The sequence below is a fragment of the Ictalurus punctatus genome, chromosome 9 (assembly GCF_001660625.3).
Source record: "Ictalurus punctatus breed USDA103 chromosome 9, Coco_2.0, whole genome shotgun sequence".
Lineage (NCBI taxonomy): Eukaryota > Metazoa > Chordata > Actinopteri > Siluriformes > Ictaluridae > Ictalurus > Ictalurus punctatus.
In genome coordinates this window covers 31,176,806-31,196,805 of record NC_030424.2, presented here as the reverse complement: position 1 = coordinate 31,196,805, position 20,000 = coordinate 31,176,806, and the positions used below count along the sequence as shown (strand labels likewise).

The following is a 20,000-nucleotide window of genomic DNA, read 5'->3' as shown; positions in this document are numbered from 1 at the left end:
ATGAAAGCTAACCTACAGAGTGAAAGCTAACCTACGGAGTGAAAGCTAACCTACTGAGTGAAAGCTAATCTAACCTAGCGAATGAAAGCTAATCTAACCTAGCGAATGAAAGCTAATCTAACCTAGCGAATGAAAGCTAACCTACTGAGTGAAAGCTAATCTAACCTAGCGAATGAAAGCTAATCTAACCTAGCGAATGAAAGCTAACCTACAGAGTGAAAGCTAACCTACTGAGTGAAAGCTAATCTAACCTAGCGAATGAAAGCTAACCTACTGAGTGAAAGCTAACCTACGGAGTGAAAGCTAATCTAACCTAGCGAATGAAAGCTAATCTAACCTAGCGAATGAAAGCTAACCTACAGAGTGAAAGCTAACCTACGGAGTGAAAGCTAATCTAACCTAGCAAATGAAAGCTAATCTAACCTAGCGAATGAAAGCTAACCTACAGAGTGAAAGCTAGCCTACGGAGTGAAAGCTAACCTACGGAGTGAAAGCTAATCTAACCTAGCGAATGAAAGCTAATCTAACCTAGCGAATGAAAGCTAACCTACAGAGTGAAAGCTAACCTACAGAGTGAAAGCTAACCTACGGAGTGAAAGCTAATCTAACCTAGCGAATGAAAGCTAACCTACTGAGTGAAAGTGTTTTCTTGCTTGAGTAATGTTGCAGATGGAGTGTCAGCAAGAGGGCTGTTAATCAACCGACTCATTAGAATATTAGGCCACACCCACTAGGAGTCTGTGATCAGTGAATTAAACTGCTGTTTCAACACATTTACTTCCTTTTATTATTGAAATTTTGCGGTTGATTATTCATTTATTCTAAACATTTATCAAAACATTAAAAGAAACACGTGGTTTTTTTTTCAAGTGGTTAACACGTTGTACTGACACGTGCAAAATGACCAGTTTTAGCTTTTCAAAAAGCTTAAGATTTGAAATTTTGAATGCTGCTTGTCCTCCATTTTGAAGGTCAGCCTTGGTGACCTTTGACCCCTGGATATGTTTAACCATCTAACCTTCATATTAAATGCTCGATTTTTATTGTTGTTCAGATATAAAGTCAGATTAAATAGTTCAGAGTGATTCCCATAGTCCGAGGTCACCTTGATGCAATCCTTTAGGCCTGACTTTCACATAATCTTCCATGACCTTTGACCTCAGGCAGGGTCACAGGAGTGTGATTGTTGAGTGCCATTCACATCCTTTTCAACCCTTTACACTAGAATATAATCGCCTGCCAAGTCATGATTAGAGCTTGAGGGTCTTTAAAGCTTGTTCACACGGACAGCGTGACCTCTGACCTCGGGCCGAGTCTCAGCGCCTCGTGCACGCCGGCGGCGGAGAGCCTGCGGTTGATGTTGCGGTAGCGGCAGGCGAGAAGGCTGCGGTAGGCGGTGCGCAGGTCCCGGTTGGAGAAGGCGTAGATAAACGGGTTGATGAGCGAGTTGGCGTAACCGAGCCACAGCAGCGTTCTCTCGATCCACAGAGGCACGCAGCTGCAGCGCACGCCGCACACGAACGGACGCAGTGTCGACAGCACGAAGAACGGCAGCCAGCAGAATGTAAACGCACCCAGCACCATGCCCAGCGTGGCTGCCGCCTTCTGCTCCCGCTTGAAGATGGAGGCGCTTTTGCGCTCGGTTTCGTTCCACTTCGCTCCTCGGAGCCGGTGCATCTTCATAGCCGCCGTCATGCAGTCACTGTCATCGTCTCGGCTGTTCCTGTCATCGCCGTCGCCCTCGTCACTCGGCCGCGGGAAGCCCGAGATGGCATGTTTGGCGGCGCTGAGCTTGGCGGCGCGGTAAATTCGGCGGTACATGACCAGCATGACGCTCATGGGGATGTAGAAGGCCACGGCGGTGGAGTAGATAGTGTAGCCGAAGTCCTGGCTGATCAGACACTGGTTATCATCGTTGACGTTCTGCGCCCAGCCGAACAGCGGAGGCAGCGTGATGGAGGCCGAGAGCAACCACACCGACAGAACCATCCTGGCCATGCACCATCCGTTCTGACGCACCGGATACGTTAACGGCCTCGTGATGCCCAGGTACCTGAAAAAAAAGGTTATACTGTGGTTACATTTAATGAGTTCAATTCACACGACCTGAAACGCTGCGTGTTTAAATGAGTAGCGGGCTGTGTTACCACACCACATCGCTGAGTTCTGATTGGGCAGAAGGCGTGGATTAGTTCTCTATAACAGCAGTTCTGACAGTAGTGCAGGTTTATATCGGTGCGCTCGTTCGGCTACGTTATTGTTTCTATAGCAACGGCTCATTTATAGCGGACGCTCCACATAAACAGGTTTAAAAAAAACATTGATATGGAAACATTTTATGGAAGGAGTCTCCAGTGTCAGTGCGCTGTAGAGAATAGAGAGAGAGAATAGAGAGAGAGAATAGAGAGAGGGAATGGAGAGAGAGAAAATAGAGAGAGAGGATAAAGAGAGAGAGAATAGAGAAAATAGAGAGAGAGAATAGAGAGAGAGTAGAGAGAGAGAATAGAGAGAGAATAAAGAGAGAATAGAGAGAGAGAATAGAGAGAGAATAGAGAGAGAGTAGCGTGAGAGAGAATAGAGAGAGAATAGAGAGAGGGAATAGAGAGAGGGAATAGAGAGAGGGAATAGAGAGAGAGAATAGAGAGAGGGAATAGAGAGAGAATAGAGAGAGGGAATAGAGAGAGAGAATAGAGAGAGGGAATAGAGAGAGAGAATAGAGAGAGGGAATAGAGAGAGAGAATAGAGAGAGGGAATAGACAGAGAGTTATGGTGAGCTATGGTGTATAGCTGCTATAACGTAAGCGAGAACAGAATAATAAAACTATTAAATAACAAAATAACAAAACTATTTTTACTCCATAAAGTGCTGACATAAAGGATTATTACTCATCACACTGAGTTTAGACTCAATTCTATAACAGACTCTGTGTGTGTGTGTGTGTGTGTGTGTGTGCGTGTGTGTGTGTGTGTGTGTGTGTGTGTGTGTGTGTGTATGTGCGTGTGTGAAACAGCCCAAAGAACTTTCCAGTTATCTATAAATAGGATGAAAACCGGATCCATAAAGCCGAGCGGACCGACACGTCCATCAGCACACACAGATTTATTTCTCTGTCCCGAGTTTCTTTCCTGCTCGTCTTCACTCCTCTAGAGACGCAGTGTGTGGAGTTCGTGTGGAGATTGTGGACCGCTATCTGACCCACTGCATGTTTAAAATACCACATTTCAAATATTTTAATCAAATCTGGGGGAAATTTCTGCTTTTTTTCCCACATTTACAAACATCAGTGAATGCACCGCTGACACTGAGTAAGTAATAAACACCGTGTGTGTGTGTGTGTGTGTGTGTGTGTGTGTGTGTGTGTGTGTGCGAGTGATGAAGCGGAGTTACTCTTCCCACCCTGCCGCTGATTATTTTCCTCTAACAGCGCGTCCCCGAGTGTTTTATTCCTCTCACGCCGCAGTTCTAGTCGCGTTATAGCAGCGATAAACGCGCGTTCCCTCACCAGACTCTTATAGACTCACTAAACCATCGCAGCTGGTCACGTGTCTGAGAAACCGCAGATAAAGTGTAAACTCCTCTGTCCTGACCTGAAGATGGGGGAATTTAAAGTTACAGCTTTACCTCTGACACTGGAGACTCCTTCCATACACGTTACATAAACGGCTCCTTACCCCGGAGAACATGTTTTCAGCACGCTTAATATTAGTCGAGCGTCCGCTGTACACGCCCCTGAGAACGAGCTGTTACTATAGAAACCACAACGCAGTCATGATAAATGAACCTGTGATGTGCAGCTGCGCTACAGTCAGAGCTGCTCTTACAGGAAATTATAAAGGAGAGAACATATAGAGAGAGAATAGAGAGGGGGAATAGAGAGAGAATAGAGAGAGAGAATAAAGAGAGAGAATAAAGAGAAAATAGACAGAGAATAGAGAGAGAGAATAAAGAGAGAGAATAGAGAGAGAGAATAGAGAGAGAGAATAGAGAGAGAATAGAGAGGGGGAATAGAGAGAGAGAATAGAGAGAGAGAATAGAGAGAAAATAGACAGAGAATAGAGAGAGAGAATAAAGAGAGTGAATAGAGAGATAATAGAGAGAGAGAATAGAGAGAGAGAATAAAGAGAGGGAATAGAGAGATAATAGAGAGAGATAATAGAGAGAGAGAATAGAGAGAGTGAATAGAGAGATAATAGAGAGAGAGAATAGAGAGAGAGGGAATAGAGAGATAATAGAGAGAGAGAATAGAGAGAGAATAGAGAGAGAGGGAATAGAGAGAGAATAGAGAGAGAGAATAGAGAGAGAGAATAGAGAGAGAGGGAATAGAGAGATAATAGAGAGAGAGAATAGAGAGAGAGAGAGAATAGAGAGATAATAGAGAGAGAGAGAGAATAGAGAGAGAGGGAATAGAGAGATAATAGAGAGAATAGAGAGAGAGGGAATAGAGAGATAATAGAGAGAGAGAGAGAGAATAGAGAGAGAGGGAATAGAGAGAGAGAGAGAGAATAGAGAGAGAGGGAATAGAGAGCGAGAAGGTGAGGGAACGAGTGTTTATAGCTGCTATAACGTAAGCGAGAACAGGAACTCACTAGTCTCATGAGCTTTAAATGTAACTATAAATGGATAAAAGTAGGTTGTGTTGTTCATTAATAAATGGAACACTGGTCGTGGGGAAACCGCTGTGGTGTAAGAGGAATAAAACACTTTATCACAGCTTTATAACGGAGATGAAGACAGTAACTCCTGCTGGTTATTTCCCAGAGCAGCGCTACGGGACGTGGTTTATTCCTCTCAAACCCAGCGAGGAGATGAAATCACGGCTTCGGTCTCGCTCGTCACGTCACGTCACGTCACGTCACCGTCACCGCAGCTCCGGGGCATGAAGTTTCACAGGAAACGACACGGCCGCGTGCCGCGATGCTGGGCGAGTGTGAATGCAGGATTACTCAGCTCGCGTTCCTCCACGTGACGCTGAAATGACGTGTTGTCTTCAGACACGTCAGTGAGATCATACAGTACGTGTAATACATTCACTCCAACACGTCGGTAGGAATGCGAACGTCCGCGCTGGTTCATGAAGAGTCGTGTTACAGAGACTCGGGCGCTGTGAGATTTGAACGGTGTGTCGAAGAAAACACTTTCATGAGCGCAGAATCCTGTCGTGTGGATAAAGTCATTGTTTACACACCTGTTAGCTGTTAGCACGTTTTACCCTTTCACTCTTCATCGTTCACTTTCAGCTTCCAACATCTTCTGTTCTGCGTTCTTTTCTAATTTAATACGAAAGGTTTCGTTATAAATTAAAACGGTAGAACCTTAAAAATATTTTTTGATGAATTTCGGAGTGGATTATTTTTTTATTACGTCCCTAATAAAAAACGTCAGCGTGCACTCGCTCTCGAGGCTCCACGAGTCTGTGGGAGAAAGTGTGGACTGAACACTGGACCTTCAGCGGAAATCCTGAGACTCGGGGAAATTCTGACCTTCTGTTCAAAGCAGTGGATCCAAATCACACGTTTACTCTCTTCTGAACTCTGACCTCGAGCAACGCTGAATCTTCACTACTGAGTCTCCAAGATATTAAATAAGAATATATATTTCCTTTCTGCTTTCCTTTTTTTCTAAATTCTAAAATTTTACGTTCATTTACATGAAATAAATTCACAGATTTCTTGTTCAGTGTGGTCTCAGAGTTTGTAGACCCCTTCCGGGACTTTTTTCAAAATAAAGCGACAAATCTAGTGAGCGGTTGTTAGCATCGACCAATCCCTGATCACTACTGTTCCTAACGACCAATCCCTGATCACTATTGTTCCTAACGACCAATCCCTGATCACTATTGTTCCTAACGACCAATCCCTGATCACTATTGTTCCTAACGACCAATCCCTGATCACTATTGTTCCTAACGACCAATCCCTGATCACTATTGTTCCTAACGACCAATCCCTGATCACTACTGTTCCTAACGACCAATCCCTGATCACTACTGTTCCTAACGACCAATCCCTGATCACTACTGTTCCTAACGACCAATCCCTGATCATTATTGTTCCTAACGACCAACCCCTGATCACTATTGTTCCTAACGACCAATCCCTGATCACTATTGTTCCTAACGACCAATCCCTGATCACTATTGTTCCTAACGACCAATCCCTGATCACTATTGTTCCTAACGGCCAAATCACTCATCACTATTGTTCCTAATGACCAATCACTCATCACTATTGTTCCTAACGACCAATCCCTGATCACTATTGTTCCTAACGACCAATCCCTGATCACTATTGTTCCTAACGACCAATCCCTGATCACTATTGTTCCTAACGACCAACCCCTGATCACTATTGTTCCTAATGACCAATCACTCATCACTATTGTTCCTAATGACCAATCACTCATCACTATTGTTCCTAACGACCAACCCCTGATCACTATTGTTCCTAACGACCAATCCCTGATCACTATTGTTCTTAATTACCAATAATCCCTGATCACTATTGTTCCTAATGACCAATCACTGATCACTATTGTTCTTAATGACCAATAATCCACGACCAATCCCTGATCACTATTGTTCCTAACGACCAATCCCTGATCACTATTGTTCTTGATGACTAATCACTGATCAGAACTTGTTTTCTGGTTTAAACACGTTATTCTGTTTCCTGTGTGTCTATTTCCCGACTCCTCACTATCACCGCTTCATCCTGTCTGTGTCCTGAGGAGAAATGATCAAAATTCGTATATATGTAAATAATTTTTGGTGCCCTGACCACAGACGACTTAAGTTACAATATATTCCCTATTCTGATAAAACTCCTTCTTCTTCATCTAACACGTCTTGAAATGCAGATGATGATGATGATGATGATGATGATGATGATGATGACTCCACCTGGCGACTTCTAGAGTCTTTCTGCGTGCACTATCTACCCTCGCCCCTGAAAAGAGTCAGCGCCGTCTCACGTGCTCACCTGTCGATGCTGATGACGCAGAGGGTCATGATGGACGCCGTGCAGCACATGACGTCCATGGCGATGAAGACGTTGCAGAAGAACTGGCCGAAGATCCAGCGGCCGCCGATCAGGTCAGTGACGCTGACGAAGGGCATGACGGCGAGCGCCACGGACAGGTCGGCCAGCGCGAGCGACACGATCAGGTAGTTGGAGGGCTGCCGAAGCTTCTTCACCGAGCACACGGACACCACCACCAGCAGGTTCCCGCACGCCGTCACGAGCGTCAGCGCCGTCAGGACGCCGCCGATCAGCGCGCGCTCCACGCCGCCGTAGCTAAGCACGTGCGCGGCGCAGCGCGTCCGGTTCCCCGCCTCGGGCGGAATCCGCGGCACGGTGGACGGAGGCGGCGGCTGGGACATCATCATCATCGCCCAGGAGTCGGACCCGGACCCCGCTGCACCCGTGTCTCCCGTGTCGCGCCCTATGGTGAAGAGTCGCGCGAGCAGCAGCGCGGCACCAGAGTCCACTCCCGCCGCGCGCGCTTCAACCATCACACTAAATCACGTGTTAAATAAATAAATAAATAAACAAATAAATAAATAAACAACTCTCAATCAAAAAGGGGGAATGTAACTTAATTTAAAATGAAATTAAAATCAGACCGGAAACTGACCTATTTAGACTAGCATTCTATTTGAATGTTTATTAAATTACGTTTAATGTTTATTTAGTAATAATTAGATCTAGTTTGCGTTAGCCGAATAAATAGCTTACTAAACTAAAATGTAGACATAAAATGTAAACAAATCTTATGAAATAATAAATAAACGAATTCATTAAATGTGAATGAACAGGAATATTGATATTAAATGATATTTAAATGTATGTACTGTGACTAAAACCGAGAAACCATATACTTATTTTCTAATAGGCTAATTAAAAAAAAACTTTTTCATGATGCACATGCACAATTCTGTAAATTATAAAAAAACAATCCTAATATAATGAAACAAAATAATAAACAGAAATGTCTCTAATATATCAAAAGGAAAATAAAATATAAATCAATTATAAATCTGTATAAAAGATATCGGACTAAGATATCGGACTGAATGTCGAAGAGAAATGTAAATTAATGTAGAGGAAAAAAATCAACAAAAACAAAAAACAAATGTGTAAATCCGGTATGGCTCGTGGCTCCGGTCGCGCGCGGCTCCGTCCGTTCATCATCCCGTGCGCCTTTTATCCACGAGCTTCACCGGATGCTACAGCGCAGGCGCAGGGGAGAGAGGGTGGGGTGGAGGGGGGTGTATATTAACGGGGAGTTATTTATTATGGGAACAAAAGAAAGGGAGAGAAAAAGAATTCAGAAAGTGCGCGAGAAAATTCCTGCAATAAGGTGTGGCGGTGACGTCATCAGATCAGTATGTGTGCTATCTAAACCACGTGATAGTGAGCTCTTTAATGTCTTTACAGTAAAAATAATAATGGCCAGGGTGCATGGTGTGATGAAGCGGAGTTACTGTTAGTTGATTATTTAACCATAACAGCACGCCACAAAATGCTTTATTCCTTCTCCTCCTACACAACTATCATTTATTAATGAACATGTACGTTTTATCCGTTTATAGTTACATTTAATATTCATGAAGCGAGTTAGTTACTGTTGTCACTTACGTTATAGCAGCTATAAACACTCGCTCCCTCACCATCCCTCTCTCTATTCTCTCTCTATTCTCTCTCTCTATTCTTTATTAAATGTCCATTTCCATCATCAGGGCAAAAATTAAGAAGTTCCAGTCGACTGGAAATGTTATGAATGGACCTGGAATTGGACGTGTGTCTGTATCGTCTCAACGCACTGTGAAGAGGACGGTTCGAGTGGATAAAACATCTCCAAGGATCACAGCTGGAGAACTGCAGAAGTTAGTTGTGTCTTGGGGTCAGAACGTCTCCAAAACTACAATCTGAAGTCACCGACATCACCACAAGCTGTTTGGAAGGGGTTCAAGAAAAAAGCCTCTACTCTCATCCAAAAACAAACTCGAGCGTCTTTAGTGTGCAGACACTACTGGAACTTCAAATGGATCGGGTTCTATGGTGAAACCAAAATAGAGCATTTTGGTAATAAACACAGAGGTGGTTTTGGTCACACAGAGAGGTAGCCGTATGGAAAAGTTCCTCATGTCCACGGTTAAATATGGAGGTGGATCTTTAATGTTTTGGGCTGTTTTTCTGCCAGAGGACCTGGACATTTTGTTAGGATACATGGCATCATGGACTCCATCAAATATCAACAGATATTAAATGAAAACCTGACTGCCTCTGACAGAAAGATTCAAATGGGCCGTGGTTGGATCTTCCAGCAGGACAATGATCCAAAACATCATCAACATCAACACAGAAATGGTTTACTGACCACAAAATCAAGGTCCTGCCCTGACCATCCCAGTCCCCTGACCTGAACCCCATAGAACACCTGTGGGGTGAACTGAAGAGGAGAGTCCACTAGCGTGGACCTGAAATGTGAAGGATCTGGAGAGGTTCTGTATGGAGGAACGGTCTCAGATCCCTCACCATGTATTCTCCAACCTCATCAGTGTTATAGGAGAAGACTCAGAGCTGTTATCATGGCAAAGGGATGTAGCACAAATTACTGACTAAAAGGGTGCCAATAATTGTTGCACACCTATATTTAACAAAGATATTTTTTTCTAAACCTGTGCTTTGATATCCATGAGAGCAGAGTAATTTTATGATTTTTTAAAAAAAACAAAAGATCAAGGTTAAAGGTTAAACAATAAAGACAGTTTTTCACAGCATTCTTTGCTCATATTTACCAAGGGTGCCATTATTAAAGGATGGCTCTGTATATATGTATATGTATTAGGAAAGAACATGAAGTTCAGCAGAATCACACGAGCGCCTCCTAGTGGCCGAATGCGTTACTGTGCTTTAGGTGTAGTCGTAAGAATTTAATGGAGTAAAAATTAAACACACGTGTTATTTATTTAAATATAATTATGTTTTAGTGGAGAAAACTGCAGCTGTGAAAGTAACACAGAGTAGACTATACTATATAGATATAGATTAAAGGGGCGACTTGCTTATTAATCTTTATCATAAACACATGATCTTCAGCGGCATCCAACATTTAATTTATAATGAAACTCTAAACTGAGTTAAATTTCTTTCATGGACATGTCTGTGTATTTTCACTTCGGTTAAGGGTTTCCTACTTTACCCACAGTGCCGATCGACTTCCCACTGAGTGCGATGCAGCAGCGCTTTACTCCTTTAGTCTGTCCGGCTCTCTCAGCTCCTCACCTGTACCTGCACCTCACCTTTCTCAGCTCCTCACCTGTACCTGCTCCTCACCTGTACCTGCACCTCACCTGTACCTGCTCCTCACCTGTACCTGCTCCTCACCTGTACCTGCTCCTCATCTCTCTCAGCTCCTCACCTGTACCTGCTCCTTACCTCTCTCAACTCCTCACCTGTACCTGCTCCTCACCTGTACCTGCTCCTCACCTGTACCTGCACCTCACCTCTCTCAGCTCCTCACCTGTACCTGCTCCTCACCTGTACCTGCTCCTCACCTCTCTCAGCTCCTCACCTGTACCTGCTCCTCACCTGTACCTGCACCTCACCTCTCTCAGCTCCTCACCTGTACCTGCTCCTCACCTGTACCTGCTCCTCACCTCTCTCAGCTCCTCACCTGTACCTGCTCCTCACCTCTCTCAGCTCCTCACCTGTACCTGCTCCTCACCTGTACCTGCACCTCACCTGTACCTGCTCCTCACCTGTACCTGCTCCTCACCTCTCTCAGCTCCTCACCTGTACCTGCTCCTCACCTGTACCTGCACCTCACCTCTCTCAGCTCCTCACCTGTACCTGCTCCTCACCTATACCTGCTCCTCACCTGTACCTGCACCTCACCTGTACCTGCTCCTCACCTGTACCTGCTCCTCACCTGTACCTGCTCCTCACCTGTACCTGCTCCTCACCTCTCTCAGCTCCTCACCTGTACACTCTGCTCAAACAGATCAGCTTCCAAGGCTCCAACCTTTCCCCAGCGTTAACGTCATTGCTCTGGGCTTGTTTATTAGGGATAAATTCATACATTTATAATCTATATCCTGAGTTTAAATGTTTCTGTAACGCTGCTCCGGGACAGTGTCCACTGTTAAACACGCTCCACTAATAACACTGAACTGAACTGAGTTGAATTTAATAATGCTTACAAACGGATGTTTTGATCAGTTTTTAGGACTCAACATTAAGGTTGAAACATGAGGAACTGTAAAAGAAGAGAAATAAAACTGAAGTTTTTTATTGTGTGAGAAACAATCTGCAGCGGTAACACTTCACTTCTGTGTAAATCACTGAACATGACGACATGACGGCGAGGCTTCTCTCTCCGCGCTCTGATTGGTCAGCGTGCAGTCAGGCGGTGCATCGAAAGCGCGCCTGACTCAAACAACCAATCAGCGTCTAGTCTGCCCTGCTCGAGGCTGCTGGCTCTCGCGCCACTGACCACGCCTCACAGACGCACGCCGGACCAATCAGCGCTCGAGTTTTGTAAGCACGAGCCGTTTAAAGGGACCGCTCGTGTAGGTACACAACAGTTCCTGCTTTTTAAGAGTCTGCGCTTGTTTTCTGAAGTTTTTCATGATATAAACATCTCACTTTCTCACCGCCACAGCTTTCTCTTATTCCACATTGTGTTGATCTGTAGATTTGTTCGATAAATAACGAGTTTTGTGCAGATTTGACACCTGAGTAACAGGATGAAGCTGAAGAGTAATAAGAATCCAGGTAAGGAGGAACAGTCCCACAAAATCTCATTCATAGGCTGTTTCTAATCTCATGTTTTTAAAGATATATATTATATTGAATATTTATGTAGATGCTTTATAACATGACAACAGCATAAACAATCATTCACTACACACTGCATCTTTACATTTCATATAATGGAGCAGCTAATTACTGTCATGCTGTTACCTGAATTAATCATATACATTTCCTTTTCCATACACATTTCCTTTATAATAATAATAATAATAATATACACTTTCTTGATAAAGTTTTGCTATAAACTAAAAGTGCACAACACGGTTTCCTGATATATGGATCTCGTGATAAATGTTTATGATATATATGTGGTTATAGATTAACTGAGTGAAACTTGTAGTGATATCTTTTCAGATCAGATGAAGGACTGTCATTCTTTCATTTTTTCTTCTTTCAGTTTCTTTTTCTCTTTTTTTGTGTCTCTCAGAATACTAGAGGTGTCACCAGATACGAATACAAATATGAACAACAGGCAGGTTATTATCTATATATCTGTCTGTCTGTCTGTCTGTCTGTCTATTTATTTATTTATTTATTTATCTATCTATCTATCTATGATCTTGACCGCTTCAGATTATCGCACATGTGTGAGGTTTTTACTTAAATGTCGAGCTTTAAAAGGACAGTTTGTGGAAGATCCAGGACAGGGTCGCTATGTTTCAGCAAAATTCCCACCTCGACTACAACTCCAAAACAGCACAGAAGTCATGACACTAACCCAAAAATGTTCGGATTCAGGACGATGTTTCTTCTTCTTTCTTCAGTCTTATAAAAGACGAAACAAGGTGCAGATTTCTGATTCGCGGATCTCTGATTCGCAGATCTCTGATTCGCAGATCTCTGATTCGCAGATCTCTGATTCGCGGATTTCTGATTCGCGGATTTCTGACTCGCGGATTTCTGATTCGCGGATCTCTGATTCGCGGATCTCTGATTCGCAGATCTCTGATTTGCAGATCTCTGATTTGCAGTATATATCTGCGTCATGCAGAACCCGGGAACCTCGCTCGCTCACAGGACACCGAAGTTCTTCACCTCCATACTGACATGAACTATTCCTTTTATTGGGATTTTTGAAATGATTTTTTTTGTGCAATCTTGGACGACAGTGGACAGAACACTATTAGATGGCGGTTCTTGTCAATGTAAATAGCAGCTTCTTGATTTTGATTCTATGGAGCGTCTGGTTGGGGAGGTGAATAAACTTTTGTTCTGCAAATTGTTTTCCAGGGCATAGTGGCCGGGGGTTTGCATAAACAAACAAACAAACAAACAAACAAACAAACAAATAAATAAATAAATCACACCAATTTCCGGTTTAAATCCGAAAAACCAGTCCAAAGACATGCATGGTAGGCTGATTGGCGTGTCTAAAGTGTCCGTAGTGTATGAATGGGTGTGAGTGTGTGTGTGTGAGTGTGCCCTGTGATGGACTGGCACCCTGTCCAGGGTGTACCCCGCCTCGTGCCCCATGCTCCCTGGGATAGACTCCAGGTTCCCCGTGACCCTGAAAAGGATAAAGCGGTGTAGAAGATGGATGGATGTTTTGGTGTGCTGCTAGTGACAGACTCGATTGAAGTTTAAGATGTTATGGTGTTTTATCTGTACGTTATAACGGAGAGCGTGAGCACGGCCTACCTGAGCGTACAGAGCAGTATCGACATGCCCGGGCATTAAAGTGTTCTGTGATTTGTGCCGTGGACTTACTCACCGGACTTGCGTTATGAAATCACGACTGTATAACGGCGAGGTTATTTCAGGTTGTCTGTTTGAGTGTGAACTTTGCTTCTCATCATCCGAGTCTGAATGCAGCCACGTGTGTAATGTGTAACGCTGCTTGCATAATAAACTGACCTTTAAATATTTCCAGTTCACTTATTTTTTTAATATTTAATTTATATTGACTCTAGGACACTCCTGAATGCCAGAACTGAAGTGACTTTCATCCATCACATTTTGTTTTCTGTCTTTCTTTCTACCCTTCAACTTTTCGGATTTGTACATGTATTTATGTAAACAAAAAGAAGGACAAAGAGACCTCCGGGTCCTTCTCACCTTCAATAAACAGGACGGTTGTGACAACAAAAAAAGCGCTGACTGTTTGAGGACTCAACAGTGAGACCGGTCTCCTCATGCTGACCAGAAACTGATAACAACAAATATAGTAAGAATAGCGGTGAGGTTAGTAACTGGTGTATGGCTCCAGAAGTGTCTTGGTGTTTAATGTTCAGGGTTTGAATCGATCTCCTTAACCCCCGTCTGCTCCTGGAAATGATTCTGGGACTCTGTAGCGGTGTATCCGGGTTTCAGCGCCACTCGATCACCGCGATGGGGTTGCACATGCACTTAAACACGCACTAAAATAAAGTTTGCTTTGTGTACAGAAGGAGAGGATGAGGAGAATAATAGGTTCGATATGTAAAATAAATTCCTGTGGGTTTTAAATATTTTGTTTCTTTCATTGTTTCTCTACGCGGGAAAATCTGTCGCCTGGACCGCGCGTCGGGCACGGGACTCCCTCGTTTGGGTTGAGACTCGGATCGTGGTGTATAGAGGCGTGTTCTCCGTGCAGCTTGGCGACGTTTTATCGGACGCTCCTCAAGTTGCTCCTCCTTCTCGTTGCAGCCGTAGGAATGGCCTGACTGTAATCTGACGGACGTTTCGGAGTTTCAGGGTGGGTCCGGTGGGCCGGCTATCATAGAGGGGCTGTCGCTGAGCAGTGGCATGACCAGTCCCTGGGCAAGAAGTTGTGTCACTACAGTTGCCACCTACCCCCCTCCTCGTGCCCCCATGGTAGATTAAACATGATAAAGTGCCCTCAGAGTGGAGAACACGTGATGAAATGCCCTCGAGGGTGCCTTTTCAGTGGAAGATGTTCTCTGGGGTTCTCTTACTGGATGTGTGAGGAAACATGATGAAGTACCCTAATGGGTATCTAATAGGAGGGGTCCTTATTATTTTCTCATCCTTGCCCATCAGACAGCATAACGTCTAACATTTTAGAACCCTTAAAGCTTCTTTGATTGTCAAGGTTTCTCTACCAGAACCCATTTGGCCATGTAAGAACCCTTAATTATTCAATGGATCCTTAAGGAACCCTTGCAGAACCCCCCTTTTGAGAGTGTTTAAGACAGTCCTGACCGTCCTGATCTTATAAAGAGGAAACCTACAGAGCAGGATCAGGAGATTCTGAGATTCAACCTGACAACCTTCTGATCAGTACTCCAGAGCTGCAGTCCAACGCTGAGGTTCATTTCTGTCCTCTCTTTCCCTGTCCCGCCTCCTCCAGCGGTCCTCTGGTTCGGCCTGGATATTGGCGGTTCTCTGGTGAAGCTGGTGTACTTCAGGCCAAACGACATGACTGAGGAGGAGGAAGAGGAGCTGGGGAGCTTACGGACGATCTGCTCGTACCTCAGATCCAACACGCTGTACAGGAAGTTCCCCGTGCGGGACCTTCAGCTGGAGCTACGTGACCTGAGCGTGTGCGGACGAGTCGGAACGCTGCACTTCATCCGCTTCCAGACAGCCGACGTCACGCCGTTCCTCGCCGCTGTGCAAGAGAAAACGATCAGCAAGCTCCGCAGGACGATCTGCGCCACAGGGGGCGGGGCATACAAGTTTGAGAACGACTTCAGGATGGTGAGATGAAACGAGACCTCTCGTTAACAGTGATTATTATTTACATTCGTCCGTTGGTTATCTAGCGTCTCTGTCTCTATCTGTCTGTCTGTAGATGGCGGGTGTGGAGTTAGCAAAGCTGGACGAGTTGGACTGCCTGATCCGCGGGCTGCTCTATTTGGACTCGGTCGGGTTTAACGGGAAACCCGAGTGTTATTATTTTGAGAACCCCACGGACACGGAGCGCTGTGTGAAGAGGCCATGTTGTCTGGAGAACCCGTTCCCCATGCTGCTGGTCAACATCGGGTCAGGTGTCAGCGTCCTCGCTGTTTACTCCGAGAAGAAATACAAACGCATCACCGGCACCAGGTCAGTTTACAGAAATACGCTTTGGTGATTATTAGGATTTATCTGGATTGTGGTGAAGTCCAGGATTTTAACCGACAAACACGGGGATTTCTCGGAAATTTCTTCAAAAATAAATGAGATTAAGAAGAAGCTTCAAAATGTTTAAATTCAGACACTCTGGCGTGCTGTGTCATTTATTTATTTATGTATGTATGTATTTATTTATTTATTATTAACATAAAGAAATTGGCATCAGATTAGTTAATTAATTTTAAAAAAAAATTTGAAAGCAGTTTATAAATAAAGGTTATGTGAAGCACTGCTTCCACTGCTGTTAATGCATTTGTGTGAGTATCTGCTGATGAATTTCCTCAGAAGTTCCCACACTTGATTTGTTGTGAGTAATGAATGATTATTTCACGCTGCAGTCTGGGTGGGGGGACGTTCCTGGGTCTGTGCTGTCTGTTGACGGGCTGTGAGACGTTTGAGGAAGCGCTGGAGATGGCGAGTAAAGGAGACGGCAACAGCGTGGACAAACTGGTGAAGGATATTTACGGCGGAGATTATCAGCGGTTCAGCCTCCAGGGGTCCACTGTCGCCTCCAGGTGTGTGTGTGTGTGTGTGTGTGTGCGTGTGCGCTCTGAGGAGCCCTGAGAAACACCTCACGTCTCAGACTGATGTTAATGTGTAAACTATAAATAACCTTTAAAGCTTTTATCATTGTAACATAAAGATGTTTTTTCCACTAATTCACACTGAACAGAGAATTTTTGAAAGGTGTATAAAGTGTTATTATAGCGAGCGCGGGATTATAGCGAGCGTGGGACTATAGCGAGCGCGAGCGCGGGACTATAGCGAGCGCGAGCGCGGGACTATAGCGAGCGCGAGCGCGGGACTATAGCGAGCGCGGGACTATAGCGAGCGCGGGATTATAGTAAGTGAGTGAATACACTCTTTAATCTGAAACGGTTTAAAATATGTTTGCTTATTTGTGTGTGTGTGTGTGTGTGTGTGTGTGTGTGTGTGTGTAGTTTTGGTCACATGATGAGTAAGGAGAAGAGGGACAGCATCTCTAAAGAAGACCTGGCCAGAGCCACACTGGTCACCATCACCAACAACATCGGCTCCATCGCACGCATGTGTGCCGTCAACGAGGTGTGTGTGTGTGTCTGTGTCTGTGTCTGTCTGTGTCTGTCTGTGTGTGTCTGTGTGTGTCTGTGTGTGTGTGTCTGTGTGTGTGTGTGTGTGTGTCTGTGTGTGTGTGTGTCTGTGTGTGTGTGTGTGTGTGTGTGTGTGTGTGAGAGAGAGAGACTATTATGGGGGACTAAAAGTCATCTACTAGAACATAGTTGTATGATGATGGTGGTTCATGTCAGGTGGTGTAACCGCACGTGAATGAAATATTATATAATGTTGTTAAACGACACTTTTCATTGTCTGCATTGCGTCACATTATTTTTTCACAAGGTTTTATACACAAGGCAACATTTCAGATATTTCTAACCTCCAGTTTTTCATTAAATGACAGAAAAAGGATATAAAAGCACAAACAGGTCTATGGATTACACAAGCTGTTCTAATTCTCACCTAATTGCACTGTTATTCCTAAACTTTTGGAATTGGACAGAATAGATTTTATTATTATTATTATTATTATTATTATTATTATTATTATTATTATTATTATTATTGCCTACGTTATCCTCCAGTGTGAAAGTAAAGAACTTGTGTACATTTAATGTGGAATTATTTGTGTAAAACGTATTTAATCGTGTGAACGTCACTGTCTGTGTGTGTGTGTGTGTGTGTGTGTGTGTGTGTGTGTTGTCTGTCTTGTAGGAATCTAACCAATTATTAGCCAAGCATTTAGCTAGCGTAAAACAGCTTATGGGGTGTTACTGACACTGCATTGATCTGATGGTTTTACCGGAGAAAATAAAAATACCTTTGATTATGTCACATATTTGAATTAAAAATAGCTTTAAATTGGGTGAAATTTGCTTCCTGTATCTAGGGTTCAGATACGGATATTTATTTATTTATTTGTTTTGAACAGAAAATCGACAGGGTGGTGTTTGTCGGGAATTTCTTGCGGATCAACACGCTGTCGATGAAGCTGCTCGCCTACGCCATGGACTTCTGGTCCAAAGGAAAACTGAAGGCTCTTTTCCTAGAGCACGAGGTAAAATAACCCGTCATCAGGTCCCGTGAGGCGACCCGGGCGAGGAGGCGACGCCTGCGCGAGTGTGATGAAGCGAGTTTCATTTGGAAGCACAGCCATTTTGTAAAGTTTTGCACGCGACGTTAGCGTGTCCTCTAGGAGGCGCTGTCGCACGACCCACACCACAATGGACGGAATTACAGCGTAGGCGTCGCGGAGATCGTTGGTGCCTCTGATCGGTGTACGTCGCTACAGTTAGCTTGCACTGCTAATCTGCTGACGAAGCTAATACGTAGCCTGGCATTTACAGTACACATATCAAACAATATTTTATTGAAATATTAGATCCATATTACAACATTTAAGACGTGTGCTGCAGGCTACAGTTGGCTTTTCTCATTGGAAATAAAAATGAAACGCTAGATGGACAGGCCACGCCCACAAAAACCCTGTGAATGCAGGGTGAGGAAAATATTTACTATTAATTGTGCCGGTCAAAAGGAGGCGGAGCTTAAGTTACATTTGATTAAGCGTTCTGAATATGACATCACAGTAGTTTTGTAACGTTGAAGAGGGAATGTATGTGCTATTATACTGAGTAGTGCATGTTAGTGTTATTCTAATGTGTGTGTGTGTGTGTGTGTGTGTGTTTAGGGATACTTCGGAGCAGTCGGAGCTTTCCTAGAGCTCTTAAAGTCGTCTGAGGAGCCCTGAGAAACTCCTCACGTCTCGGCCTGATGTTAATGTGTAAACTGTAAATAACCTTTAAACCTTTTTGAAGAGTTTATTATTGTAAGATAAAGATGTTTTTATCACTAATGAGCAGAAAATGTTTTGAACGCAGTGTTTTTGTGCAACACGTCTAAAGGGCGGGTTTATTGTAGAGGAAGAAAAAAACCAGCAGGATTTTCTTAAATGTATTTTTAAGGACACTACAGGTGAGGGTCGTTTTTATTAAAAAGAAAAAAAGCGTAAATATTACGATCAGTATGTGCCAGTTTATTGCTGATATTCTTACCATTTACAGCAAAAAAAATATGCAAATGAGGCTTTGTCTAATTGAATATGCAAAGAAGTTGCATACTTAATGAAACCTAACCTATCTAAACAACAACAAAAAAATCTAGTCTTTTGATACTAGAATTAATTTTTATGTCACTTTTGAAGACTTTTAACAATTTCTACATGAACTTTTCTAAAAAAAAAAAATAATAATAATCTAAAAATCTAACGTTGAATCGGTAACTAATCAACGTTTTTGAGAAATTCCGTCGTGTGAATCTAGAAGCTGAAATTTTTTGCTTCTGAACATAAAAAACAACATTTTCCGCGTGGGGAAATGTAAAGGAAATATTGTAATGATCTGAATGTATACGGTGTATCAGAAAACAAGCTTTTTCTGGATATAGGACACGACGCGATTGTGTGATTGTGAAGTGGGCGGAGCTTAAAGCCTTCTACAAAGCTGCTACGTTTAAGAAAGTGTAGTAAAAAAAGAACAAAATAAAGTGAAAGATTTTTCTATTTAATTTTCTTTCTTTGTGGTTTAAGAGAAAACACGTTTATGGATTGAATCGTTTGCACGAATGAGACATTCGCTGTGTATCTTTACTTTTAGAAATTTGAATATTTTACATCTGAAATGTTTTTAAATGTATTTAATGTTTTAAAAGTCTGAAACTTGGATATGTACAGAGAATCTGAAGCCGAAGCTTGGAACATGAACAGTGTGATTTTATATATATATAATATATTCTGCAAGTACTCCATGAAAAAAATCAGGAAGGAAGGTGTTTTATTTAACCAAATGTAGATTTTTCTTTATTTTTATTTGTAATATATGCAAATAAGATTATATTATGAAGGGTTTTTTTACAGTGGTTTCAGCTGTTTTGATGTGGAAACTGGAGGAATAAAATGTTAAATTAAAAAAAAAAAAGATATTTGCACATCTTGTCTGTGTGTTTTTGTAATATTTTCATATTTTTTCATGCTTCCTTTGTTTTTGTTTTTAATTGTTTTTATAATCACCGATCTGTGACTTTTCACTGTGAAC

General features: G+C 43.1%; 2 protein-coding genes across 2 annotated transcripts in view; one reads left to right on the top strand and one right to left on the bottom strand.

Moving 5' to 3' along the window:
* The window catches only part of htr7a (5-hydroxytryptamine (serotonin) receptor 7a), a 9,479-nt gene extending 1,307 nt beyond the window's left edge, over positions 1 to 8,172 (bottom strand). The window contains exons 1-2 of the mRNA XM_017475645.3: positions 6,979 to 8,172; positions 1 to 2,053 (exon numbers count right to left, since the gene is read on the bottom strand). The exon at positions 1 to 2,053 is cut by the window's left edge and continues 1,307 nt beyond it. Coding sequence (XP_017331134.1) covers positions 1,279 to 2,053; positions 6,979 to 7,511 — 1,308 coding nt within the window. The 5' untranslated portion in view covers positions 7,512 to 8,172 and the 3' untranslated portion in view covers positions 1 to 1,278. The remainder of the gene's footprint in view (positions 2,054 to 6,978) is intronic.
* Positions 8,173 to 11,568: 3,396 nt separating this feature from the next.
* pank1a (pantothenate kinase 1a) lies at positions 11,569 to 19,404 on the top strand. The gene is made up of 7 exons (XM_053682810.1): positions 11,569 to 11,778; positions 15,107 to 15,456; positions 15,551 to 15,804; positions 16,212 to 16,388; positions 16,815 to 16,938; positions 17,840 to 17,965; positions 18,599 to 19,404. The coding sequence occupies exons 1-7, from the start codon at positions 11,751 to 11,753 to the stop codon at positions 18,656 to 18,658; spliced, it is 1,119 nt and encodes a 372-aa protein (XP_053538785.1). The 5' UTR covers positions 11,569 to 11,750; the 3' UTR covers positions 18,659 to 19,404.
* The last annotated feature ends 596 nt before the right edge of the window (positions 19,405 to 20,000 follow it).

Bases quoted from the DNA above. Each gene is read 5' to 3' on its own strand.
- pank1a (XM_053682810.1), top strand. From the start codon at position 11,751: ATGAAGCTGAAGAGTAATAAGAATCCAG. The intron at 16,389-16,814 runs GTGTGTGTGTGT...GTGTGTGTGTAG, and splicing joins GGGTCCACTGTCGCCTCCAG to TTTTGGTCACATGATGAGTA. The intron at 16,939-17,839 runs GTGTGTGTGTGT...TGTTTTGAACAG, and splicing joins GCATGTGTGCCGTCAACGAG to AAAATCGACAGGGTGGTGTT.